This window comes from Oenanthe melanoleuca, chromosome Z (genome assembly GCF_029582105.1).
Source record: "Oenanthe melanoleuca isolate GR-GAL-2019-014 chromosome Z, OMel1.0, whole genome shotgun sequence".
Taxonomy (NCBI): domain Eukaryota; kingdom Metazoa; phylum Chordata; class Aves; order Passeriformes; family Muscicapidae; genus Oenanthe; species Oenanthe melanoleuca.
In genome coordinates, this window is record NC_079362.1 from 53,575,697 (window position 1) to 53,603,182 (window position 27,486).

General features: G+C 40.7%; 1 protein-coding gene and 1 long non-coding RNA gene across 2 annotated transcripts in view; one reads left to right on the top strand and one right to left on the bottom strand.

Moving 5' to 3' along the window:
* The window catches only part of TBCA (tubulin folding cofactor A), a 28,606-nt gene extending 17,941 nt beyond the window's left edge, over positions 1 to 10,665 (bottom strand). Inside the window, exon 1 of the mRNA XM_056514719.1 lies at positions 10,284 to 10,665. Within this exon, the coding sequence (XP_056370694.1) occupies positions 10,284 to 10,663 (380 nt within the window). The 5' untranslated portion in view covers positions 10,664 to 10,665. The remainder of the gene's footprint in view (positions 1 to 10,283) is intronic.
* A 667-nt stretch (positions 10,666 to 11,332) lies between these two features.
* On the top strand, positions 11,333 to 27,161 carry LOC130265570 (uncharacterized). The gene is made up of 3 exons (XR_008842628.1): positions 11,333 to 11,475; positions 23,830 to 23,920; positions 27,094 to 27,161. It is a non-coding gene; the product is annotated as an uncharacterized LOC130265570 (long non-coding RNA).
* Positions 27,162 to 27,486: the final 325 nt, after the last annotated feature.

Below are 27,486 nucleotides of genomic sequence, written 5' to 3' on the forward strand. Positions count from 1 at the left end.
GGGCACCCTCCCTCCCCTGGGTCTCCCACAGGATCACAGCCTCCTCCAGGAATCCACCTTCTCCAGCATGGGCACCTCCCACACGGGCTGTGGGTGGATCTCTGCATTCCCCATGGATCCCCATGGGCTGTGGGTGGATCTCTGCATTCCCCATGGATCCCCATGGGCTGTGGGTGGATCTCTGCATTCCCCATGGATCCCCATGGGCTGTGGGTGGATCTCTGCATTCCCCATGGATCCCCATGGGCTGTGGGTGGATCTCTGCATTCCCCATGGATCCCCATGGGCTGTGGATGGATCTCTGCATTCCCCATGGATCCCCATGGGCTGTGGGTGGATCTCTGCATTCCCCATGGATCCCCATGGGCTGTGGATGGATCTCTGCATTCCCCATGGATCCCCATGGGCTGTGGATGGATCTCTGCATTCCCCATGGATCCCCATGGGCTGTGGATGGATCTCTGCATTCCCCATGGATCCCCATGGGCTGTGGATGGATCTCTGCATTCCCCATGGGTCCCCATGGGCTGTGGGTGGATCTCTGCATTCCCCATGGATCCCTATGGGCTGTGGATGGATCTCTGCATCCCCCATGGATCCCCATGGGCTGTGGGTGGATCTCTGCATTCCCCATGGATCCCCATGGGCTGTGGATGGATCTCTGCATTCCCCATGGATCCCCATGGGCTGTGGATGGATCTCTGCATTCCCCATGGATCCCCATGGGCTGTGGATGGATCTCTGCATTCCCCATGGATCCCCATGGGCTGTGGATGGATCTCTGCATTCCCCATGGGTCCCCATGGGCTGTGGGTGGATCTCTGCATTCCCCATGGATCCCCATGGGCTGTGGATGGATCTCTGCATTCCCCATGGATCCCTATGGGCTGTGGGTGGATCTCTGCATTCCCCATGGGTCCCCATGGGCTGTGGGTGGATCTCTGCATTCCCCATGGATCCCTATGGGCTGTGGATGGATCTCTGCATTCCCCATGGATCGCCATGGGCTGTGGGTGGATCTCTGCATTCCCTGTATCCCCATGGGCTGTGGGTGGATCTCTGCATTCCCCATGGATCCCCATGGGCTGTGGATGGATCTCTGCATTCCCTGTATCCCCATGGGCTGTGGGTGGATCTCTGCATTCCCCATGGATCCCTATGGGCTGTGGATGGATCTCTGCATTCCCCATGGATCGCCATGGGCTGTGGGTGGATCTCTGCATTCCCTGTATCCCCATGGGCTGTGGGTGGATCTCTGCATTCCCCATGGATCCCCATGGGCTGTGGGTGGATCTCTGCATTCCCCATGGATCCCCATGGGCTATGGGTGGATCTCTGCATTCCCTGTATCCCCATGGGCTGTGGGTGGATCTCTGCATTCCCCATGGATCCCCATGGGCTGTGGATGGATCTCTGCATCCCCCATGGATCCCCATGGGCTGTGGGTGGATCTCTGCATCCCCCATAGATCCCCACAGGCTGTGGGTGGATCTCTGCATTCCCCATAGATCCCCACAGGCTGTGGGTGGATCTCTGCATTCCCCATGGATCCCCATGGCTGTGGGTTGATCTCTGCATTCCCCATGGATCCCCAGGGGCTGTGGGTGGATCTCTCATTCCCCATGGATCCCCATGGCTGTGGGTTGATCTCTGCATTCCCCATGGATCCCCATGGCTGTGGGTTGATCTCTGCAGTCCCCATGGATCCCCATGGCTGTGGGTTGATCTCTGCATTCCCCATGGATCTCCTTGGCTGCAGGCCACAGCTGCTTCACCATGGTCTCACCATGGCCTGCAGAGGAATCTCAGCTCCAGTGCCTGGAGCAGCTCCTCCCCTCCTCCTGCACTGACCTTGGTGTCCCCACCTTGTTTCCCTCACACGCTCTCACTTCCTCCTCTTCTCTGGGTAGGAAAAACTGTGCCTACTTTGTTTTGATTTTCTTCTTAAATATGTTATCACACAGATGTTACCAACATCTCTAATTGGCCCAGGCTTGGCCAGCAGTGTGTCCATCCCCGGAGCCATCAGGAATTGGCTCTGCCAGACATGGTGGGAGCTTCCAGCAGCTTCTCACAGAAGCCACCTCTGTGGCCCCCCACTACAAAAACCAAGCTGTGCAAAACCAACACAACATCTGTGTGACATTACAGTGCTGTGTGCTTTCTTGTGCCAAAAGCTGTTGTACAAAAATACTATTTGGAAGGCTTAAAGATATGCTTATGTTTAAATCAAGATATTACAGCCCAATAAAACAAGGGCTTAATTCTGTACCGTATACCTAACATCCACAAATTCCTAAGATTCATAATTTTCTGAATTATGTTTGCAACTCATTGACTACAATTTTATGACTATAAACTGTAAGGTTGATCTCTTCTGAAAATGCAAAAGAAGTCTTTGAGAAGCAGATAGAGAAACCTGCCCAAGTCCAGCTTTACCCAAAATGTCTACAAAGTATCTAAACATTCAAAGTAAACATAGATTTGTTCTTTTTATTCTCTCGCAGACTCAGTATTTCCTTTGGACATTAAATTGTTATTTACTCTTCACTCTCCTTTTATCCTGGAGTTTCAAAGGTCTCAAATTTTAAGATAGTATCTTTTTTTAAATTAACCAATTATGTTAAAAGTTATCTAAACACTAGAACAAAGCATCACAATTAAAATAATGGTACAAAGTATTTTGCAATTGGGTCAGATATTAAAAAAACCACAATATCTGCAAGAAGTTTCATTTTTTAATACATTTTGTTGCAGTTTACACATATCATTCTGCTTTCTATCAAGTGCTGGCAGTTGCACAAACTATCACAAAGTACATGAGAGCTTTTGTTTGGAGGCACGTGGCAAATAATTACGGTGTCAACTAGTAACTAAATTTTTGTTTTCTTCCCTTAAAAATATGTCTAAGAACCAAAAATTCTCAAGTTCTTCCTTTCCTTTCTAACACCAAATGTTAAAAAAGTAAAAACTGACAAACCACTCCATGCAGTAAGTATTAATTTATTCTCATTCTTCAAGTCTCCATTCATATTAGCTCTTTTCAGCTACACATAAATGTTCAACTGAAGTGAAGGCTCTCACATACCTGACTTAAATCTACTGACAACAAGCTTGCTTTCCTTAGTTATTTTTCATGGATCCTGGAGAAGAGGTCTATACCCCTAGAAACAATGGATGATAATAACTCAAACAGAATAAAAGTATTTTACTAGAATCTCCCATTCTTTCACGATGAAAAAGTATAAACATAAGATCCAATTATTCTACACCTTTACTCTACCGCAAGTCAGTAGTTAACTACTAGGGAAAAAATATAAAGAAATAAATAAAGTGATATTTCTGGTGGTATACCTGCCTCTAGAAATCAAGTTAAGGACTTTTAATCACTGAAGAACAAACTAAACCATAAGTGTTTTTACAAACAGGTCAGCTCCTAGCTATGGCTGCAGGCCTTTTGAAATTCTTTACACATTTGACTTTCACATTACTTAACTTAAAAATTCTACAATTTCTGTTTTCTCTGTAAGTAACAGTCTTATTAAAGCTGGAGACTAAAGCCAGAAGAGCCCATGAGGCTTGACAGACTCTTAAGGCAGAAGCAGAATAAAATGTCCTTTCCCATAGCCTTATGATTTTCTTTCTTATCCGTTTTCCTATGCTCACTCTCTCTCCCTCACTTCAGGTCCCCAACTTGAAGAGCAAAATAACACAAGATGGTTCAAGATAGTAAAAAGCTGACCACTGGTGAACAGAGGTCTTCCCCTCCCTGGCTCTAACACGTATCTCTGCCAGCAATAATGTTCAAATGATCTCTCCATACCAAAACTGCAGGAAATTAATACAATGAACAAAAAAACCCCAAAGAAAACAAAAGTAAAATAAAAATAAAAATAAAAATAATAAAAATAAAAAAAACCAACAAAAACAAACCCCAAACAAACAACAACAACATGACAGTTTTTCTCCTGTGTTAGGCAAATTGAATGAGCTCAGCAAAAAGTTTGACTAGCACCAGAAACCAGAGAACTAGGGAAGGGGAGAAGGAAATAAGATCTCCATATTGAGAATCACTCTGATTTCTCAAGGGACTTCACCCCCAGTCTGCTTAGGGTGCAAGTGCTGTTCTAACTGCTGGCTGCTGCAGAAAGAGCCCCAAATCCTATACTCTTACTCCAGCCCATATACATCAACACTGTTATCTCCTATAGTTGCATCATTAGCAACAGCAAGCAGATCTACCGCTCTGATCAGTACAAAGGGCAGTTCATCTGAGGTTTGACAGATGAAAAATTACGCACAATGGAGTTTTGTGCATGTATAATGAAATTAAGGTCCTCTGAACATAGATAAAAATTCTACCTTCTTCCACAGTCATAGACAGGAGCTACTAATGGATGCAGAGAATAAAAGTGGTAAATGGTACAAGGACAGAGCAGCACATGCTACTACTACTCCTCATGTTCCCCCAACATCCAGCAGTTGCTGACAATTCAGATTCTACATAAGCTAGAATGGCATCTGTGTGCTTCACCCATCAAATACAGACTTCTTTCCAGTATTAGAAAAATCAAGAAACATTTTCCTGGCTGGAAATGAGAAGATGAGGGGGAATTGCTCTGTTTTGCTACTGAGCAAATTCACTATTGAAAGGACGTGCATCTCTTCAGAATTAATGTTACCATTAACCATTGTACCTGTTAATATACCATGGATTCAGCCTAAGAGCACAGAGTGACAGTATTTATTGACTAGATAATGAGATATCTATGCTAACTTAGTTCAAATTTAGAAGTCCATAACAGTGCAGCTGTACAAAGTACAGCTTTTTTTCCTTATAATAAAGTTATTATAGTAAATATTAGTATTAAGAGTATAACAGTAATTTTTCTTATGGTATAATGTAATAACACAATGCATAATTATAGGACAAGTAATTCAGCAACTGAATAACACTGGCAATATGCTAATCACTACCTACAGAGCTTAAAATACCAACTCCCTAATCTGCAAATTTTGCTTATGCACACTCTTGGGTTCACTAAGGCTTCATAAGACTAGAAACTTTACAGATTAAAGGGCCCAAGAGAAAAAGCCAAAGAAGAATGCAGAAATGCAGTACTTGATGCAGGTATGCAAACTGCCATGTTTTCTAAGCCATGAGCGCCTATTTTCTGATTTAGACAGGACACTAAGTTTATGAGCTTATTATCTTCTTATAGCGACAAAACCATCACCAAAGATAAATTTCCTCTGTTAAGACTCAAGATGTAACAGTACACAAGTATTTGCATAATTTTAAACCCCTTCTGCATCTAACAGCTTATGGAAGAGTTAGATTCACCATGACATTTCAGGGTAACTATGGAATCTTGGGTTTTCTGAAGGATTATTACTGGAAAAAAGATGAAAATCAGAGACAAGATTTTTTAAGTCAGAAAATTATTTCAAAGTTGAAAACTACTTGTAAAGTTAAAAATTTTTGTATCTGTGTTATTGGAGGTCTCTCTGAATCTTCAGGGAGTCACTTGTTCTTGCCTCTACAGACTGTAAAGTTGTAAATGCTAAGAAGCCAAAGAACTTCAGCTTTATAGAAGAACAAGAAATTAAGCCTCTGATGTGGAAACAATTCAGATTGCCAAAGATCTTCACTTCATTTTCCCTTTATAACCCAGGCATCATCTTCAGTCAAGACTTTTTGTTTTGGAGAAAAAAATACACAGAATCTACTACTTTCCCTCTAGGCCCCTCCCAGCTGCGAGTAAGTGTAAAGTGCTACAATAATGAGAAAAATTAAATAGAATTGCAGTCATATTATGTGTGTAGGCAATTCGCAATGCATCAGAACGACTTTCTACAGTTGTAAGAAAAAACAGTGGACCTCACATTCTTGAATGAGATTTCCACCTATATGATACATATAATTCAACAATATTTAAATCCAGGATGGATTTCGGTTGTTAGTACAGCCGTAATTCATCTCCTGCATATAAAGCATTACCATAAATTTAATACCATTATTCTTGATTTCCCATGGATCCACATTCTAATTCAAGAGAAAATAATTATTTTTAAGTGTTTAATCCACACAAGTGAGTATGTGGCTCCCTGCCATGAAGGAAAATAAAGACAAAAGGACTACACATATGCATAGAGCCACCAAACTGGCACTACCAAGCAACTGGAACTACTGAACCTCCAAACTTTTGAAAGACTGCTTAAATAAACGAAGCTTAAAAGCCACAGTTTTGCACATATTGTCACTCAAATGAAAATTTTAAAAAAGGAAAAGAAAGGCTTTCTTCCTTAATTCTGTATCACTAGCAACACTTATGGCCATAAACCTGATTGGGTATGTTTTAATTTGCCCATTAAAATGATAACATTAACAGATTATTATGGTCAGCATCGACATACAGAAGACAGTTTTGCCTCACGGGCAGAAGATAATGATAAACCCAAAAACACCGGAGATGACACTTTTCTTTTTTAAAAGGTGGGATGGAAGAAGGGATGCGAGATCTGATCTTCACTAATTTAAATTTGTGAAATATTTTTTAAAAGGAATTACTTAGGTCTCCTCTAAAAGTATAACACGTGGAATCAAATCCATTAAAAACAAACAAACAAACAAACAAACACACTATGCAATTTTCACAGTAACAACTGTGTTCTTGTCACAGCTTTTTAAGATATGTGTAGGCACTGTTTGTAATTGTGAAGTTAAAAGAAAACTTGTATTGAAAAGAATCAGAGAAATAGAATCAAACCTTCAAACAAAGGAAGGTCTGTTTCTAGACCTTCCAACTAATTATCCAGGTTGGTGACTATATATGTCACAGAAGTTACCTCAGACAACAGGTAAATGAGTGTGCAGGTGCACTCTTTTCTCAGTCCACATAAAGCAGGTGTTTTCCTCTGGGAATGAGACTATGTTAGTAAGTCCTAAAGCTTTTAAGCAGTCTTCAAATGCACATCCAATTCAAGATTTTATGTACTGGATCCTGGCACTACAAAAGGTGCTTAAGATGTATCTAAGTAGCTCTGGACCACAGTGTAGCTCTTGGCTAACACTGAACCCAAATTTACGACTCCAGGACTGAGCTGGTGACAACCCTAGGCAACAGATGCACAATCTGCACTCTGAAAAGGGCTATTTAGGCCTTTAGAGTTAGTGGCTTTGGCTTTGTATCCAACAAAACACACTGTACATTCACACACTTGAATCCCTGAGCTCTCAGATGCACAGTGCACACACATTAAATCGCTTTATCATGCTGACTCAGTACAGCTGAGCAGCTCTGCAGATCATTCCTCAATACCCAGATAATATGAGATATCCTAGTCCTTCCCATTAACTGAGCTAACAAACAGTTAGCACACAATATTCTAATTATAACAAGAATAAAGAAGAGACACCTGAGATTCTTACCAATACATTGGTGCTATGAGTCACAGTGACAGTCTATGGCTAATGGGCAACACGCAACAAAGTAACCATATACGGTGGAGTAAAGATGGAGAAAATTTCTGATTCACACAATAAATAGCAAATTTCTCGAGTAATGAAGAACACAAACTAGTTTTGTGCCTGAATTAGCAATACAGTGAACAAGCAAAAGGAGTCTTTGCATTCTTCATACTTCTCTTGCACAAAATATTTCCTGAACTCACCAGTAAAATAATTCCATTTAAGAGAATGGTTCACATTTATATTTAAAAATCAGACCAACAGTTTTGTGTAACTTGCAGAACCTCCTGCGCATGGAGCAAGGGGGAGAATCAGTGTAAATTGCTTTGCAGTAGGATGCTACTTCAGGAAGAGAAAAAACAGTATCAACACCAGTGCAGCAGGCAAAAGAACAATCTTGGGAAGATACCACAGTTTAAGAACAGTAAATTAAAAAAAAAAAAGGAATTGCTTCACAAAAAATCAATACACTTTCCCCATAGGTTCATGATGTAAAATTCTATAATCAAGGCTTGTAGATTTGTAATTATGGTATGTCAGCCACATTTAAACAAGCATGTTAAAAGATTGTTAAAGTTAAACTAACACAATTGCAATGTGAATTGTCTTAGTCTCATTCTAATCTACTCATGTCACTTCCACTTAATCAGATGGAAACTATGGGCAAATGTCAGCGCTATTTTCAGGCAACCCGACTTACTTTGTTTGCAGTGATTTTTAAAATTATTTCAAATCTGAAATGCAAATAAGGTATTGTAGAAGGTTTTTTTCCCTCATCAACTCTCTCACTATCCAGTGGGTAGTTGTTTAGATTTACTAAGGGTAAAACTATTCTGAAGCGATTAAATGAGAAGTACTACTTGCTAGGACATAAGCCACAAATACAGAAAATATCACTACTCATGCTTATCAAATCTTCTTCTTTTGAATTACAAACTGTTTAATGTATAAAATCACCAAGAGCCTGGCATTCAGATTTGCCAAAAAAACAAAAGACCTCCCTATTTCTAGTTCAAATTTCTTTAACTGATACATAGCAGTGTAAGAAATATGCAAGCAAGTAAATTACCTACAACCTAAAATACAGTCTCTTGAGAGGAGTACACAAAGAATTTATGACTTACAGCTAAAAAATAAATACCAAAGCAGAACAGCTGCTTAATTCTTAGTGGGAAAAAAAGTGACGAGTTAGTAACTAATGAGAAAAAAAAGCTACAACAGATGATTAACACAAGTCAAATGAAATGTTGAAAAAGCTCTCTATATCCTAACAGTTCTTGACCCCTACCTTTTTTGATATATTCTTAAAGCCTGAGCGCTGAACATGGTTGGAAATCAATATTACATGCTAGATTCAATGTGCTTTTCTAAACTGAAAACAGGAAAAAAACTAATGAAAATTAACTGAAGTGCTAAGTCAGTCACTTTATAGAATGCTTAATAAGCCTCTATGCAAGTCTTCTCATGCACCAGGAAAAAAATACCTATGGAGCTGCTCTAGTTCAAAATAAGAGGACAATATTAATGTCCCCAAGTTGACACAAGTCACATGTATGCCCACTGTAGCAGAATGCATAACTAGGCTTCTGGTTAGAGAAGAAAGGGTGGAGTGGGACAGAGCCATACTACTTGTATCTGCGTGCAGCTGTCACAGAACTGGGAACTGCCACTATATCATGTCCTCACATGGAACTGAGATAACATTCCTTTTCTCCCTTTTTTTTTTTCGTTACTTTCACTTAGAGAACACAGAGTAACTGTAGATATGTCTATTGCTACTGCACAACAGACTCAAGACAATTTATTTGCTTATTCACATGGACATTCTCCAAAAGCAAATCTGAATCCTGTTGACTGCATTTGTATTGTTTACCCAAACGTGTTCATCCTTTCTTTGCACTAGCTCTCAAACGCGTACAGTTGTTTGGTTTGCTCCTGTTCAAAGAAATTCTGAAGTGCCTTTAACTAACATCAACAGTGACAACTGTTCTAGTCTTCCAGTCCAACCTTTCAAAGTGAATCAACTGTAAGAAAATGTGCTTATTGACAGAAATCTGCGAAGTCATAATATCAAGTTGATTATATGAAACTGGCATTATTTAACATCCTCATCCAGCACACAAACTAATTATTGTGTCTGAGTCAGCGTAGTCTTTGTAGACTCAATAAAACCCATCGTGACCAAACAGTGTTTAAAGCTATAATAACAGTGATGCTGACAGATACTTCTTTTAAGCGTCTCTTAAAATCTATGACTCTCTGAAAACCAGGGAAGACCAAAGCTCTGGTGACCAATCAACCAGGACTGCCCAGGGGAGGTGGTGGAATCCCCATCCCTCGAGGTGTTTTAGGAAAGACTGGAGTGCTGTAGTCCAGGTAACAAGGTGGTGATGCTTGGACTCAATGATCTCAGAAGTCTTTTCCAACTTAATTGCTTCTGTGATGCTACTGGTTCTGCAACTTCTGAACCAGAAATATTCAACAGCAGCTTTGGTTAAAAACAAACATTTGAGGCTCCATGTCTCTGCAAGGTATGAGGCGAGACGGCCCTGCACAGAGGGGGCTGCGTGACTACCCTCGACTCCCAAAAGCACCAACGAAAGGGAACGAAACCCGCATTCAAACGTGTCCTGTAAAAGCGCGGCCTGTTCCCGACGGCGGTACGCGAGGGGTGGGAGCCCAGGGCCGCTCTCCGACACAGCCCGCCAGCCCCGCACAGCACCGCCGGCCCCGCGCCCGGCACGGCCGGTCCCGCACGGAGCCCCGCTGCAGCCCCCCGGCCCGTGCCGGCCGCGCCCCAGCCGCCACTCACCGCCTCACGACGCCGGTCTTGATCTTGATCTGCCTGAGGCGCGGGTCGGCCATGGCGGCGGGCGCCGTGACTGCGCAGCGCCGCGCCGCGCATGCGCCGAGCCCCAGCCCGGGCGGCGCCACCGGAGCAGGCGGGAGCCGCGCGCCTCCCCCGCTGCCGGCGCAGTGGAGAGGGCCGGGCAGCGGGGCGGCGCCGTCCGGGCGGAGCCGCCCGAGGCCGGCCGGGTCTGTTCGCACTCGGGGAGGAAGAAAGGCGGGCGAGCGGCGTCGGTGCTGCCGTAGGAGCGGCTGCGACCGGTACCGTGACGGTGTTACGCTGGAGAGTGACCGGCACCACCCGCTCCCGACCTCTCGTAATGCGGGCCGCATGATTAACGCCATTTCACAAGGCAAGCAGCCATTCTCTGGTGCTGTGTTGGTGCTCTCGCCCCCCGTTATCAGGCCCTGAAAGTCGTGTGCACCGAGAAGGAGGCAAATTAAATAGATTCTCCTTCCCATTCCACTGGCCTCAAGGTTCCTCGGCACCAAGCTGATCACTGTCTGCCCGCAGCCCCACAGCAATGTCTGTCTGCAGCCCCACATCAGGGTCTGCCCTCAGCCCCACAGAGCAGTGTCTGCCCTCAGCCCCACAGAGCAGTGCCTGCCCGCAGCCCCACAGAGCAGTGCCTGCCCGCAGCCCCACAGCGGTGCCTGCCCGCAGCCCCAGAGCAGTGTCTGCCCGCAGCCCCACAGAGCAGTGTCTGCCCGCAGCCCCACAGCGCTGTCTGCCCGCAGCCCCACAGAGCAGTGTCTGTCTGCAGCCCCACAGCAGTGCCTGCCCGCAGCCCCACAGAGCAGTGTCTGCCCACAGCTCCACAGAGCAGTGCCTGCCCGCAGCCCCACAGCAGTGCCTGCCCACAGCCCCACAGAGCAGTGCCTGCCCGCAGCCCCACATCAGGGTCTGCCCGCAGCCCCACAGAGCAGTGCCTGCCCGCAGCCCCACAGAGCAGTGTCTGCCCGCAGCCCCACAGCAGTGTCTGTCTGCAGCCCCACATCAGTGCCTGCCCGCAGCCCCACAGCAGTGCCTGCCCGCAGCCCCACAGCAGTGCCTGCCCGCAGCCCCACAGCACTGTCTGTCTGCAGCACCACAGCAGGGTCTCTAAATGTCACCTTTGATGGGTCCTGAGGAGGAACTTGAACCAGAACTGTCAATGGTGAGTGAGACCTGGGACATCCCAATGGCCAGGGATACCCCTACATTCATCTGCTTTCTCTGAGGATTGGGAGAGTGACTTATGTTCTTTTACATGGTTTTTGAGTCTAGATTATGATTTTATATTGATACTGTAAGCAGTGTGCTATGATTCAATCCTATCTACGGAGAGTCCATGTGAACAGAAATCATAAAAGAAATTGTATTATAAATTGTATATTTTACTACTTAGAAATTGCACTACACTGATTTGACAAGAGACAACTGAGAGGAGACCCCATAAATGTCTCTAAGTATCTAAATGGAGGGTGTTAAGAGGACAGAGCCACTTTTCCTAGTGGTGCTGAGCAATAGAACAAGAGGCAATGCGCAGACACTGATGCACAGGAAGTTACACCTGACCATGAGGAAGATCTTGAGGGGGTGTGGAGTCTCCCTCACAGGGGATATTCAAGAGCTTCCTGGACACAATCCTGTGCCATGCAGTCTAGGATGACCCTCTTGAGACCCACTGTGGTCCCTTCCAACATGACCCTGTCTGTGTGTAATTCTGTTACTAGAAGTCCTGTGTTAATCTCGTAGTAAATTCTGTTTTATACTAATAATGAAATCCTGCTAAGGGAAATAAAGCTCTAGTTGTTAAGCTATTGTTTAATTGTTAAACTAAGTGTTAAGCACTACAACTTAGTGTTGCCATAGTTCTGCCAAGGATCTCTAACAGAACCTTTCTATCCCTTTAGTGTCTGGTGGTTGGTAAAAGCCATAAAGAGGCAAGATAAGCTCTGGAAGCTCAGTCCTATAGTTAAAGCTGTCTGCTGGTTCAAGGGCTGTTTTCCTTTATGGTTATACTCAGTAGAGGCTAACCACTTAAATTCCTGGAAAAAACCAACCCCTAGGGTTTGTGTTTGAAAGAACTTCCCCTGAATAAGTATTTACATAATAATTTTAAAAATCAATTAATTAAAAAAAAAAAAAAGCAAACTTCGATGAACAAATGAAGGCAGTGAAGTGTAGTTCAGTAAGGTCTACAGAGGAGTTTTTGCCCCCACATGCTTTTGTCCTGTGTCAGTGGCTTGCCCTGATCTTTGCCATTGCCAGTGACCAGTATCTCTTGAGAAGAGCTGTCTGCAGGGAAGGAAGTCATGTTGCTTCTGGTGACACGACAGTTGCAGGTCACTAGCCAGCAGCTGTGGCAAAGTGGCTGGCACCACCAGGCTGCATTCAGACATGGTATTAGCAAGGCCAAGACTGCTTAATCCACAGTTTTGTGTTATTTGCAGAGGAGGATGAAAATGACTACTCTTACAGAGCCCAGCAAGCCTTCCCAGGATACCTGGAACACATAGCCTTTGCTTGGCAGGTTGTTGCTGAAGGAAAATGCAGGTCTCAAAATCAACACTAGCTTAATGCCATGAGCTACTATGACCTGGAACAAGTTCAAAGATGTATTAGGTATTTGATACACAAATCTGCCATCAGCTGTGAAGGAGCGGGAGGAAGGAGGGCAGCATTCTGGCACAGACAAAGGAAAATGCATCCCCTTACTTTGCCCGAAACTCAAAAATATTAATATTCTGTCTTTAGAAAGCTGTATCAAGTCATGCGGGGGTTGAAGCTGTTCTCAAAAAATTCTAAGGCAACCCAGTTATGCTATGTGCTCTTTGAAAATACAGAAGTCTGCAAGTAAAGCTGAATTACCACCATACACCTACACATGATTTTTTTTTCAAGAATAATCTTCAGTGTCATTTCTGCATTTGACAAAGTTGTTCAATAAGTGAAAAGGCCCACAAAAAATAACAGTACAAAAATAAAAATTGCCTAGAAGCAGCAATATTAAGAAAATAACTAATCTTTCCAACTGCTAAAAATGTTTTATTTCTTTCCCTGAAGCATTAACTTGCATTACTGACAGTGCTTAGACTCAGCTACTGAATTTTAGAAGTAGAATGCAATTGTTTCCTTACAGCTAATTTACTTAACTAAATAGATGAAAATATCCCAAAATCTGTGTTCATATTTAAGCATATATGATGATAGTGTGAAAAAGGTGTTACTGGTGGATCATGGAGTATATTGTAAAACGTGTCAGAAAGAAGAATGTACTTTGTTTTTAATACATGTTTGTGTTAATAATTAAAAAGTATGAATTATCATTTAAAACCCAAGTAATTTTATTTCTAAGGGTATGGATACCTGGATATCCAGAGAAGTATGTATAATGCTTTCCAGGACAGACAGCACTTTTTAAATACAGGTGTATGTGTGGAGTTTGTTTTCCAGAACTCTTTTGAAACAATTTCTAGCCTAGTCAATCATAGATGCATTTCCATGTGAATTAATGATGTTACACTGGAGTTGAATACAATCCTTTATGAAGACTGTGAATCCTGTTGTACCTTTTGGAAGATGCAGAAACTGTCAATTCTTCAATTCTTTTTGGCAGCATGCTGCTTGTGTTGCGTCTGGTTGAAGGTTTTTCATAAGATATATTAGCCCAGTCATTATGAGAGCACTGTTGCATAGAGGCAGATACCTAAACATAGTTTGCTGATGCTGTAGCTATGCTGACATACAGAGCAAGTAATTACATATGTGGGATCCTTAAACACATGCAAAGCTGCACTTCCTGTGAATATGATTTTCTCTTCTCTGACCAGTGTCACCTGCTTTTATCTGCCTCCATATAAGCAATATTTTTAGTTTGTTACATGTTTTGTACAAATTTACTTTAGTGAGAGTAAATGTTACTGCCAATTCACTATGTCTTCTGTCTAAAAAGAGTCTATCTAGATTTTGTTTATTTCTTGTAGATAAGAGAACATATAGTAATTACTGCTTATTCCCATTTCATGGAAGCAGCTAGTCAGCCTGATAAGCTCAAATGTCTGCACACATATACTACAATTATGTAGTATATATTTAATCTGGAGTGTGCACAGTGTGCCTAATATACTTGCAAGCAAGCACACCAGGGTGCCAAGCACTGCCTACAGTGAAAAGAAAAAAATAAAAAAGTCTTTCACTTCTCAGTGAAAGATCAGCTTAAGAAGTTAAGGCCATGCGTATGCTTCCTCACAAGAAAAGAGCAGACATACTCGAAAGCACTTCAGTATGCCACAAATCCCTTTTATAGTAACAGTTCCTGATTAATATGTCTCACAATTAAACACTACTCATAAGAAACAGTCAACTTGTAAATTGTGAAAACTGAGTCTTATTAATCCTGCATTCTGATCATATCCCTACCTCCCTTTTAAATTTATTTGCTTGGCTTTAATAAAGGGCTTTCTGCAGAGAAGCTATTTTGTGTCATACCTGTAGTTCATTTCAGCTTTAGAGCTGATATGTTTGTCACCTGGTATAGTTCAAATTTAAGACATTATGCCGCCTATGCTGCTGCAGTCAGAGCAAACCTTGCAGAGGGATGTGCAGCCACTAGGGTTTAGTCCACTAAGCCCCAGTGGCAGTTTCCACCACCTTGTCTATCCACTGACAGTTGGTTTCGACAGCTTGAAAAACCCATGACCAAATGCATGTGTGCTTCAGCTGAGGACTGAGACCATTATTTTAATAAGTAAATGCTCAATGAGCTTTCATACTATTTTGTTTACCCATCAAAACCAAAATCAAATGTGTGCAGTCTGACTATAATTTCATTTTCATTTATGATCAAACAAAATGTGGAAATTACTTAGCCTTCAATTTTATCTTTTTTTTGTAGGAAAACCAAATTTCATTCAGTCTCCCCAAAGGACACTACAAAATGAGATCAGATTTTCAATAAAAGTTATTCATGTTTACTTAATTTTAATGTATGTTAAGTAGATAAAATTAGCCTCTGTACAGCTGCCAACACAGAGCTAGGCACCATCTAAGTGTACAAGAAATAATTTTCCTGGCTTTCAGCATACAAGATAGTATCAATATTCCTTCTGGTGCAAACCTTTTGATCCACTGTCTTATGAGGTGATTATTCCTGGTCAAAATTGTCTTCTACAAATATCCCCCCAAAACACTCAAAGAGTTGTTCAACACCACAGATACAGGCAAGTAACAGGTATGGAATTGGACAAGAATAAAATAGATTGCTCTTGCACTGTTTGTAAGATTCCTATTAAATATGGTGATTCAAGTGGGAGCTGTGTTTTGTTACAGGAGAGGCTCAGTTGCATAGGGAAGCTAAGTAAAGAAGAAAGGAGATAGCAGGCAGAAGCTGAAAAGGGTCAGGGGCGACACCCTTTCTCATTTCTGCCTTTGTACCTTCTCCAAATACCACTGGAATGGATTCTAGTTTCAACTATGCTTCTGTGAAAAGGAAGTAACCCACTGGGAAGTGGTGGTATAAAATCAGATGGAAACCTACTCATTTTCAGCAAAGTTATAGTGACAGTACAATTTACCCTAGGTAGAGAAGGCAGCAATGGTGATTCCTCAAATATGACACTACTGGAGAGCAGAGGTTACAAAACAGCCCTCTCCTCCAGTTTTCAGGGTTAAACTGTGCCGATAGTAATGCTTAGCTACAACTCAAACATTTTCTAGCTAACTTGAGGCCTTTTAAAAAGCAGTTTTTCTTAGCTCAGACCAGCCATTAGGTGAAGAACTGGAAGTAGTGAGAAAAAAAAAGGGATTTATGTGTGTGCATCAAAAGGAGAATATATCCTTTTGCGAATGATTTCCATGGGTCCCCTATGTACAAATGAAGAGATATGTGATACAGCAATTCATTGTTCTGACACACATTGCAATCATGATGTGCAGTTTTTAATGCATTGTGTTACATTATGCTTAGCCCATGGTTTAACACCATGTAACATAAATTTCTGTGAAGGGAGTAACATAACATGATACTGTCTTTTAAAAGACACACACGATTTTTTCAGATCACCTACTTTTTATCCATGAGTGCCCAATCCAAAAATCAAGGTGGCAGACGAAAGTGGATTGAATGAGGATCCACAAACCAGAGTATTTATCTTATGTAGTTTTGCTCAGTGCTACCTGTAGTCAATGACTCCAGTCAATTTTTATGTTGTAATGCATGAGCAAAGTTGATGGACATATTTTTTTGACACCCCTAGTTAGATTTTATTCAGGGTCAATCAAGGGAGACCTGACAGCCGTTAAGACTATAAAACACACTGAGAATCTTCACAAGTGTTTATTTCTCAATAAAGACAGGAGCTTTGATTATGAACCTGTCACTAACCTTTTCTCTTTTTATCCTGCTTGGAAGCAGGTTTTCTATTTTAATTGATAGCTTATTTTAAAATAGACATATCTGTATGAATGATTCTCATAGGAATTAAATAAAAAACGAACTCCTGATTTGACAACAACTGGATATAATAAAATCTCCAGTGAAAGATCAAACCCATAAAGCTGCATGTGATGAATCTCTTTAGAAGAAAAATAATTACATTTTATATATTTTCGTATACTCATAATTTGTTTATATAACTCCCCCTGAGTCATTAAAGTCAGGATTTTAAAATACTTTTTGTATACATTTCTAGAAACCTGTCTTCAATGCTTTCTGTATTTCTGAGTTATTAATGTAAATTTTAATTTCATCCTTTTTGTGGTACACTACAACAAAACCATGACAGCAGCTGATACCTGTGTGGTGTGGATTTGACTGATCACATGGTTCAATTCAAAATTTAAGTACCAGGCAAGAAGATTCATCTGGTTTTTGGACATATTGGAAACTGCAGTTTTGTCAGTCAGGATGATGCTCCGCAATGAAGAAACAATCTTTGCCAGTGCTTATCAGACAGGAACATGTCGGTAGCACAAAAAGGTGGAGGGACAGCAAAGTTGCTGCCATCAAATAGGCAGATAATGATAATATCCCATATAGTGCTGCATGTAGCATTCTGAATGCTTCTCTCAAGTTAGTAAAATAGACAAATAGTACCTGTAAAGTGTAACATCAAGATGAAGCTGCATTAGAAAGTCTTAAGAGAGCTAAGAAATGTGTGCTTTTAATAAGACATGAGTCTTTACTGACAGAGATAAACATGCTGTCATGGTATAGCTTGATGCTGTAAACCAACTGGCAAAAAAATTACCCTATGTTGTGATTAAAGTTTAGCACTCTGTAGTACCACTTTAGTACCACTCTAGCACTCTTTAGTACCGATACATTTTAAGTAGTTTGTAAATTGGTGAGTAGTTGTTGCTTAATTGTCAAAATGTGAAGGTTTCTGGTGAGTTGTAGTAATCTGTTCATCTGGCCAAAGTTATTTGATAGATCTATTAATCATTGGAAAGGAATTGTTAAAATAATTACTAATAAAACCTGCTGCTGGTACAAATACTGTTGACACTGTAAGTAATAAGAACAGATTAGTTCTGTAAAGGAAATTGGATTTCTCAGTGAAATAAACTTATTAAAAGTAAATAATTTCAATGCTGAAAAAGTCAGGGTAGGCACACGTAGACACACGTAGAAGTACAAAATATAAGTTAGATGTGTGGATTGAAAAGCTTTGACTTGGGAACCTGTAGGCCCAGAGAGGGACTGTGGGGGTGATGGCTAACCAACTAAACATGAGCCCAGCTATAATATTGTGGCTGACAGGGAGCAGGTAGCACCCATTAAATATAGTGTCATTTTGGTATTGCGTTGGATTCTTAAGTATCTAGAGATGATGAAAGGGTGAGGCTCTGGCTGCAGTCACATACCCAGCTTTACACTTCTAAAAGGGAAGAAAAGCTTGTAAGGCTCAGAGCAAATCTATGTGAGTAATACAGTACCTGAAAAATACACCCTCTGCAGTAAGCCACAAGAAGTGAGTGATGAAAAGAGGAGAGTCAGTTGGTTTGTAACCCACACAGAGAAGGAACTTCTGATAGCAGAAGATTTACAACACAGCAGAAAGAATATAGCAAGCTCAAACTAGACAAAATCAGGATTGAACTAAGGGAAATTTGAAATACTGGGCAACATATTTTAAAGACTTGTAAAACTACCAATGAGAGATCGAGGTATTTAGGATAGGATGTTTTTTGTAAAAAAGAAAAAGCTTTGGCTTCAATAGGAGAAATGGGTGTGTATGTCTTTAGAAATAGCTAGACAACCTGAAAGAACCGATGAGGTTCCAGAAGAATGGGTGTCAGGGTCTTTATGAACAAAGTATGTAACTAATCACCTGAAAGGACCAGTCAGGTTCTGGAGGAATGGGTATGGTGGTCTTTATGAACATCAAGCTGCACAAGTTTGTTGCAGAACTAAGCACAATATGAACTTTTGAATTTTAGGGGGATTTGAGAAGGCTTGATAGATTTATGAGCATGAACTTCTCTGCCCAGGCTGGGCTTAAAGCTAAATTTAAATGCTCTTATAATGCATGATGCAGGGAAAACACATGTTGAAGAGGGACTATGTGGTAGAGTGTTTAAGAAGTCTGTACCTTCCTTGTCTGTACCTCAGACAAGGGGAAAACAAAAAGGCAGCACATAATCAGGAGGTTAGGGTGAAAAAGAGAATGCATCTCCCAAAAACCGGAGAGGGACCCCACAGATGTATGGCCCTGTGGACTCTCTCCCTTCTTTTGATAAAGTTGATTTTTGCAGGACATCTCTTGATTTGGATGCTGGCCCTTGTCAGTGTGATTTTCTGCACAGCTTAACTGCAAGTTAAGTCACGGTGTAGAAACTAGCATCTGAAATCTCTACAAGGGTTTATGTTGCAGAATCATAGACTGGTTTGCATTAGAAAGGACTTTAAAAACTGTCTAATTCCAACCCTTCCCACCACAGGCATGGACACCTTCCACTAGACCAGGTTGCCCAGAGCTCCATCCAACGTGGTCTTGAACACTTCCAGAGATGTGGCATCCACAGCTTCTCCGGGCAGCCCATTCCTCTGCCTCACCACCCTTGCAGTAAAGAATTTTGTTCTTATATGTAATCTAAACCTTCCCTCTTTCAGTTTGAAGCCATTTTTCCTTATTCTGTCACTATATGGCTTGAAAGTTTGTCTCCAGCTCTCTTGTAGGCCTGTTGTAGGTACTGGAAGGTGCTATAAGGTCTCCATGGAGCCTTTTCTTCTCCAGGCTGAACAACCCCAGTTTTCTCAGGCTGGTCTCAAAGGAGAGGTACTCCATTCCTCTGATTATCTTGATCTCCCTCCTCCAGACTCATTCTAGGATGTCCATGTCTTTCTTCTTATGGGGGCTCAGAGCAGGATGAAGCACTGCAGGTGAAGTGTTGGGAGTCTAGAGCAGAGTAGCAGAATTCTCTCCTTGCCTTACTATCCACATTGCTTTTTATGCAGCCCAGGACAGAATTGGCTTTCTGGGCTGCAACTACATGTTGTTGAGTCATGTTTGAGTTTCTCCTTTACCAACACCCCCAGGTATGTCCTCAGAGCAGCTCCCAATCCGTTGTCCACCCAGCCTGTACTTGTGCTTGGGATTGCTGTGACCCACATACAGGACCTTGCATTTGGCTTGTTGACCTTCACGAGATTTGCGTGGGCCCAGCTCTCATGCCTGGCAAGGTTCCTCTTGTGTGCTGGTTTTGCATGAAAGAAGGAAGAGCACAGACCACAGACATCCAGACACAGGGGTTTTTTTCCTCTGTAAGAACTTTTTCTGTGAGTTTCTAAGACCAGTCAGAGAACTAATTTAATAATTGACAGCCTGGGAAACCAATTAAAAAGTTACTTCGCTCCCATGAATCACATTGGGAAAAGTGAATCTCTCTTTTTTGTCTTCCGGTTTGTGAGGAAGTGAGGTTGGCCCGGCTTGGCCCCGGCCCAGCCCTGTTCTCTATGCGGCCTGGGTGGGGTGGGGAGCCACCAACACCCCCCCGTTAAATCCTGGCATGGCTCTTTTCACCTTCTGTGTGCAATTTTAACCCTTCTAATGCTCAGATAAGATTGCAGATCTCCTGACCTCCCTTGAATGAGAAAAATAAAGCAGAAAGTATACTAAAGTCAGTCGAGTAAGAGCCAGCTTTCCAGATGGGAAGAAATTAAAGACATGCCATGAAAAGATTAGCTAAAAAGAATTTTTTGTAAGCTATGAGAGACTTGACTACATTGAAATTTTATTTAAATTGTAGAGAAAATACTGGGAAAGGTTGAAGTGTTTAAGAAATAAGATCCTTTACCCCCAACGAATGGGAGTCTGTGTTCTAGAAACTAGAACAGAGACATTTGATGGAAAAAAATTTAAAAATACCTTTTGTCTTTAAACTGCTTGCCCTTAAAAATAGTACCCCATGAGTTTTTTTTTTTGACATGACCCATAACATAGCTCTAGAAAGATTGTAAAAATGAAAAGAGTTCCACAATTTGCAGATTTTCCTGGTTGGATGCAAATTGTGAAAGTGAAAACACACCCTATGGCTAAAGCAAAAAAAACCTTCTCTGTCTAGAGTGAACTGAAATAATTGTTTCAGTAAAAAACTGACTGAAGTGTTTTCTGTATATTGTTGTTAAGAATATAGAAAGTGGGAGAAGGGGGGGAGGAGAGAGTGATCTGAAAATCTTAATCCAAAAATTTTTATTTTCTCTGTGTTATTAACAAATGTCTTCTTTATACTCTTTTAAGTTTAGGCCTGCCTTGTTTTTGCTCCTAAATCTTATCTCAAAGAGAAATTAAGTGTATTAAAATTAGCCTACCTAAATCAAACCATGACACTCTGGATGGCATCCCCTTCCTCCGGCATGACATGTACCATACAGCTTGGTGTTTTGAGAAATATTTTTTGTTTTGCTTAAATATGGGAGTTTTAAACAGAATGGGTAACTCAGAATTATAATACTGTGTGCTTTAATCTGCTCTTTGCTTGGCTCTACTTGCTCAGCATGAGCAGCTGGATTTGCTGGAGCCCTGGCCTGCAAGCTGTGAACTTTCACTCAGACATGTTGAAGAGTTGGTTTGCTTGGTAGCTGGTGTGGTGGTATGTTTTGTCTTCAGTTTGGGAAGAATATAAGTAAAATATATCAGTAACACACTGATGTTTAGTTGTTGCTAAGTGGTTTTTATCCCAAGTTTAGTAGCAAATCTCATCTTGTTTAAATGAAGCTGAGTCATGACATTTGGCTCATACGTGAAAGCTGGATATCTAAAGTTGTTTGGATGATTCATCACCTACAAATACTGAAGCTAGACGAGATGAATCCAGGCTGAATGTCTAAACTGAAAAAGTGCCATGGCCTCAGCTCAGCTATGTTTTAATCCTCGGTATGTTTAAAGTTTGTAGGCATCGTATTTCCAACATTGACTTAGGGGAAAATTCCCCTAAGCATCCAGAGAAGGACCTCAGCCGTGGCCATACGTAGCATGCCAAACCAAACTACTTTAGAAATTCCAGCAAGGTTTTTCATCCCTTCCTTATCTTTGGAGTGATTAGTTGCTGTTGGTTTAACTCCGCAGCTTAACCCAAATTGTCCAGGATTTAGAAGGACATGGGTCAATGCACAGTTTTTGCTGCCAGTAAAATGTCCACACAGTGAGAGCACAGAAAATATTAAGTATGGAAAAAACTTCTTTTAGCCTGTACATGATGCTTTGTGTTTGCTACAATAATTCCATGCAATTGAAGACAAGACAGTAAGAAGAATAACAGTGCAGCCAAATGATTAGGTCATCTCCCCAAGAGAAAATATTCATAGGCAAACTAGTAAAATCTCAGCAGGTGGTTAGGGAGGGCTCCCACCTTGGAAGGCTCCTGCTTGCCTGGTTATGTGGACGGTGTCTTAGGAGACCTTCCTTTCAGAAAAGGGAATTCAAGGAAGGTGAAAGCTCATACCACTGACCTACTGGTTAAAGCAGCAGTACCAATGCATTTAGGCTTTTAAGAGAAAAGATGTAGCTGTCTAAATCCATTAGAGAGTTCAGACAGGGCATCCTGAGTATGAGGAAGCACCTGAAAACCCATCAGCAAAGACACTGAAAGGCTGAATATGACATGGTTTTCTCACTGGTACTTTCTTAAGTGCCCTGCTCAGGTTGTAGTTGGAGACATGTAATACCCCACTTACTGTACTATCAGCCCAGGTATTCAGTGTGCTTTTGGGATTTTCTAGACGTACTGAGAAGTTAGAATTAAAAAAGATATTTCTATTTAATAATACATGTAAAATTAATTGCATTAACAATAAAATTTAATTCAGATGTAAAACACTTCTAGCTTTAATAAGGGTTAGATTTTCTCAGCAGTTTATTTCAGTATGCTGGGAAGATTCTCCTACTCAAAGAGAGCTACTTGGCAATTAGAAGAAAAACATTAATTTTTCAAGGTGAACACGGATTTTATTAAAATAATTACTATGTCTTCAAATCCAGTAATGTGCTACTTTTTCATGTACTACTTTTTCTTCCTTTACCATGATGCCGATATTGGTTTATGCTTGCATTTCAGATATTGTTCAGAAATGCATCTGTTTTCTTTCTTTTAGCTGAACTGACAGGTGCAGTGCTTTTGTTGTTTAATTATCATTGCTCATGGAAAATTCAGAAATGGCTTGAAGGCTGAAAGTACGTTCTAATCTATGAACAAAATACGTGGAGAATATGGACAAAACCCTAATAGTGAGAGGTCAGATTTCCAAAGATATTTTGGTGCCTAGAGATGGAGACAGATGACCAGTGGGAGTTTCAAAATCCCTCCTACAGATTAAATGTCTAACTCCTATTGACTTCAGGGTAAATGAGGCAGTAGCCCCTACAGGCACTTCCAATAATTTCACTAGCCATTTATCTGCATGTTAGACATCTAAGTATTAGCTCCTGGAGACAAGAAGTAATCCCTCAGTTCACTAAATGTATCCCCTTCTTTCATTTAGTAATCTGGCTAGTTTTAAATAAACATCCTTCTTACAGGAAAATAAAGGAATGCCATATGTTTAAGACAGTTAAATACAATTAATTAAACTAGTTTTATGCATTTAAATAGATTTTTAATTTCTACCTCAAATAATGATGCAAACTTCTAATAAAAATAAAATTATAATTTAGGGAAGAGAAGTGTTTTGTCATTTTTCTGAGATAATATGTATGTAAAAAGTGAAGGTCTGAACAAATTGCCTGTCATTCTCATTGTGTATATTTATAAGATAAAAAAAATACATGAAATGTATAAAATATACCTTGCACATACAGTTGCAAATCAGCTTGTGTTAATTATTATGCTAGTCAGAGAGAACAAAGTTGATTCTCAAGTACAAATGCAAAAAAGATCTAAAGTCAGCTACTTTATTCAAGGTTTCCTTACCATTGTTTTTGATCCTGATTATAATTGGAAGATTATGAGCAGGTAAGGACTAACAAGAAACTGTAAGATACAGCCCTATGAAATACAGTCATAATCTCTTAAATCTGTTTTTTTCCAGAATAACAAGAATTGTTGCACCTTATCCTCCTGATTATTGACCCAGATCTATGACAATTTCTGTGCCTTAATCAATGCAAACATAACACAGTGTAAGTGACCTGTTTACTGAGTTTATGATTACCCTTAACTCTGTTCCAGCTTATCACAGATAACATGTGCTGGGAAGAACCCATAATAGTCAGAGCTTTTTAATTTCTGTGTTACACATCACAAGTAATAGCTGGGGCCTTTGAATACTAGAGCTTAAATCTTTAGTTTTCAGAACCCTTAACATATTGCTCCTCCATGTAAATCTGGCAAAGAAAATAGAGGAAAAATAACTCTGCTTAAGGCAAGAGAAAAACACAGCCTGATTTTCATGCCATCAAGTTGAAAATGGCATAGACATGATGAATCCTGTATGTATTATCATTGTGCTCTACAAAAACTTCTCCTAAAATTGCAGAGAATGTAGATCAAATTGTATTATGAAATAAGAGAGGAAAAATAACATTCACATCTTTTCTCTGATCCTCAGGCCAAAACATTTTATCTCTTGGTTTTCTAAATCCTATTGCAAAACTGGGAAAGAAAACTGAAAGAAAAAAAAAACAAAACGTGAGAAAACTGGGAAGAGCAGGGAAGAGCAGGGAGCTAAATTTTCTTAGTGAGTGCATGAATAACAAAACCTGTGTGCATAATTTTTCTTCACCACTTGGAAAATTGCTTCCTACTGCATTTCCTTGAGGCTTGAAGAAAAAACCTTTTTTATCTCTAAGGGTTATATAAGACCTAAACTAATATTTAATGGTATGGAAACAATAATGTGACATCCTTACAGTAAATACAGCTTTGTGGTGTTCAGCATGTTTTACAGTAATGGCGTTACATGGTCATTTATTGGTGTTGTGTGTAGCTAGAAAGAAAGGAAAAAAACCCCAAACAAAACTAAACATGTGCACTTAGAGAAACTGCCTTGTCTGAGAATTGAGAAATATGATCAGTTTTACTATACAAACTTGTAGCTGAATATGATGGGGATTGCTCGGCTTGATCTCCTCCATGCCAGTTTTGGTTCCATGTATAAATAAATACTTGAGTGTTTATTTACCCTAAACCATTTCATTAGCACCAGTGGCTGACTCCAGCATTTGCTAATTTGCTTCATTTAATTATGAAGTCCTTGTTTAGCCCCATTTGTCCTCCAGCAACTGCTATTCCTTCTGCACAAGGGAGTGTGTGGTCTACTAAAGGCCCTTTTGGTTTTCTCTCTTTTTAACAGAAGAGCTGTCCTCACTGGCCAGAGTATCTGTAGCCAGCAAACAGCTGCTAGGATTTTGGAAACTTCTGCTATTCTTGTTTTAATTTGGTGTTGCATCAGCCTGAAAGTGGAGGCATCAGGGCTCAGGGAAGCTTGGCCGAATTTGCAAGAGCTTGAAACATCTGAAGGAAGAAAGGGAGGACTTAACTCTTTCTTTCACACAAACCCAGAGCAGAGTTAATCTTAACCTGCAAGTCCTCTTCTCTGCTCAATGGCTGCCGGTGTGATGAAAATGCTCTTTTCCTAGGCATAGTTGTTTCTCTGCAGGTCACCTTTCCCAAGGTTTCTAGCAAGCAAGTTTCCATACCTGGGACCTGCTGCTGTGCTTGGGTGCAAGTTAGTCCACATAACTGTAGCAGTCCTGGGATGGGACATTAATCTCTCAGGGAATCTGATGGACCTTCACCTCCTGAGGGCTTCCCCAGGCTCTTGGGGGTCTCTGGTCCAAGAATTAGTGTTACTGTTGATGTGCCAGTGCTGTGTACTGAGGGAAGGTCTTCCCTCTTAGTTCCCAGGTACCATCTGTGAGATGTGGCACAAATGGAACATAATGTCTTCTCACCCATTTTAAAATAAGAGACCAACAAGTCAAATTTTCTCTCATGACTCACTGAAGAACTTATGTGTTAAAAGCTCTTGTATAAAGTTGCTGGATTATGAAGTATGTATTATTTATTATTTTCATGCTTGCAACAGTTTGACAGAAGAGGAGATGACAACTGAAGAGAATATAGAAAAGAGACGAGGTACATTAAAAGGTCATAAGGAACACTTGGTCAGCTTGTTCCTGCTTGTATTCTGACTTGATTAGATGAAGTACATGTGTACATTTATTCCATATCAGAAATAAATGATGGCGATATGTAAAGATTTTACAAGTACAACTTGGAAGTAAAGTAACAACTCAGAGGTGAAAATATGAGCAATTATATAAACCATGTCCCTTACTGTCAACTCTTTTGTGCTTTCCACATGTGTTTCATGGAAAATGGCTATTGAAATGTTTTGAAAATATTTTTACAGCATTTAATTTGGAATTTTTTACCCCTCCTCCTTCCCAGCACAAGATGTTAATAAGTGCAAGTTTGGGTGAAAGTGGAATCAGACCAGTATCTTGTCTGGCTCATAGAAGCTTCCTACCACAGAATAAATATCTTAAGGCTTCTTATGTCTAATAGTAATAACTGATACTATGCTCCTCTGGAAAGAGTTTTCCCTTCTGGAAAGATGGGAAATACTCGGTTGCATTTTACTAAGATAACTTCTTTGAAACTTGTGGAATTCTTCATCTGTTCCATTTTGGCAATCCCCAAGCAGCTAGTTCTCTTTGGGTGAGAGCTCCTTGAAAAAAGAGAAAAAGGAAATCAATTCAGTAAAGCTTGAGAGCTGGGAGGTAACAATAGGCAGGCTCTTGGGGACAGATCCTTCTTTGGAGTAAATTGCCTCAGCTCTTCCAGATTTACAACAGTTTAGACCAGAAAGAATCTCCCCTTTGAGCACTATACTGCTCCCTTTGGGAATAAGAATAGACCATTTCAACACAGATATTGGAGGAGATGTACAATCTTTGCTTCTATTTATAAAGTGTAAAAAGAGGCAATCTCTTCAAATTGTGGGAGTTTATCTTGAAGTTTATATGATATTCTTTCATAAATTGCTGTTGTAGCAAGAAATTGAAGCCATTTATCAGCAGGTATTGGAGATGTTACAATGATGCATTATGATACATTTAGCTACCAATATTTAGCTATCAATATGATACATTTATCATCAATATCTAGCCAATACTACCAATGATTTAGCAGGAGAGGTTAGATGAAAATACTCTGATGTATCATTAGGGAGACAGAGTGTCTGGAGTGAAACACTCAAGTATCATTTATATTTCTTCTGCTACTGTGTCCCAAAATTGCATCACTGCAGACCAGGGGGAATTTTAGTGTGTGTGTCTTCCCTTTACAGGTAGGAAGTTTTGCCTTCTTATGCAGAAGTTTGCGTGGTTCTGATTCCTGGAATTACCAACATCCAGGTGAAAGACATGATCTAACTTAAAATAATGTGATTTGAGCATACACAGCCTTTTTTGTTGTTTGTGTTACTAATTATAGTTAGACAAAGGGAGCTAAATATTGCAGGTTCACATTTTGAGGCTTTTTTGCCCAGCCAATTTTCAAAATTATCAATGATCATAAAAGCAAGTTAATAAAGAAATTAGCACTCTGAATCCTGAGCATAGAGCGCTCAAAAAGAGGTGCTCAAACAAATGTCTGAATATGTTGGATAAAATGGACTTCTGAAGGCTGCCTGTCATATCAGCACTCATTTCTCTCTCAAGACAGCTGAAGTATAGAATCT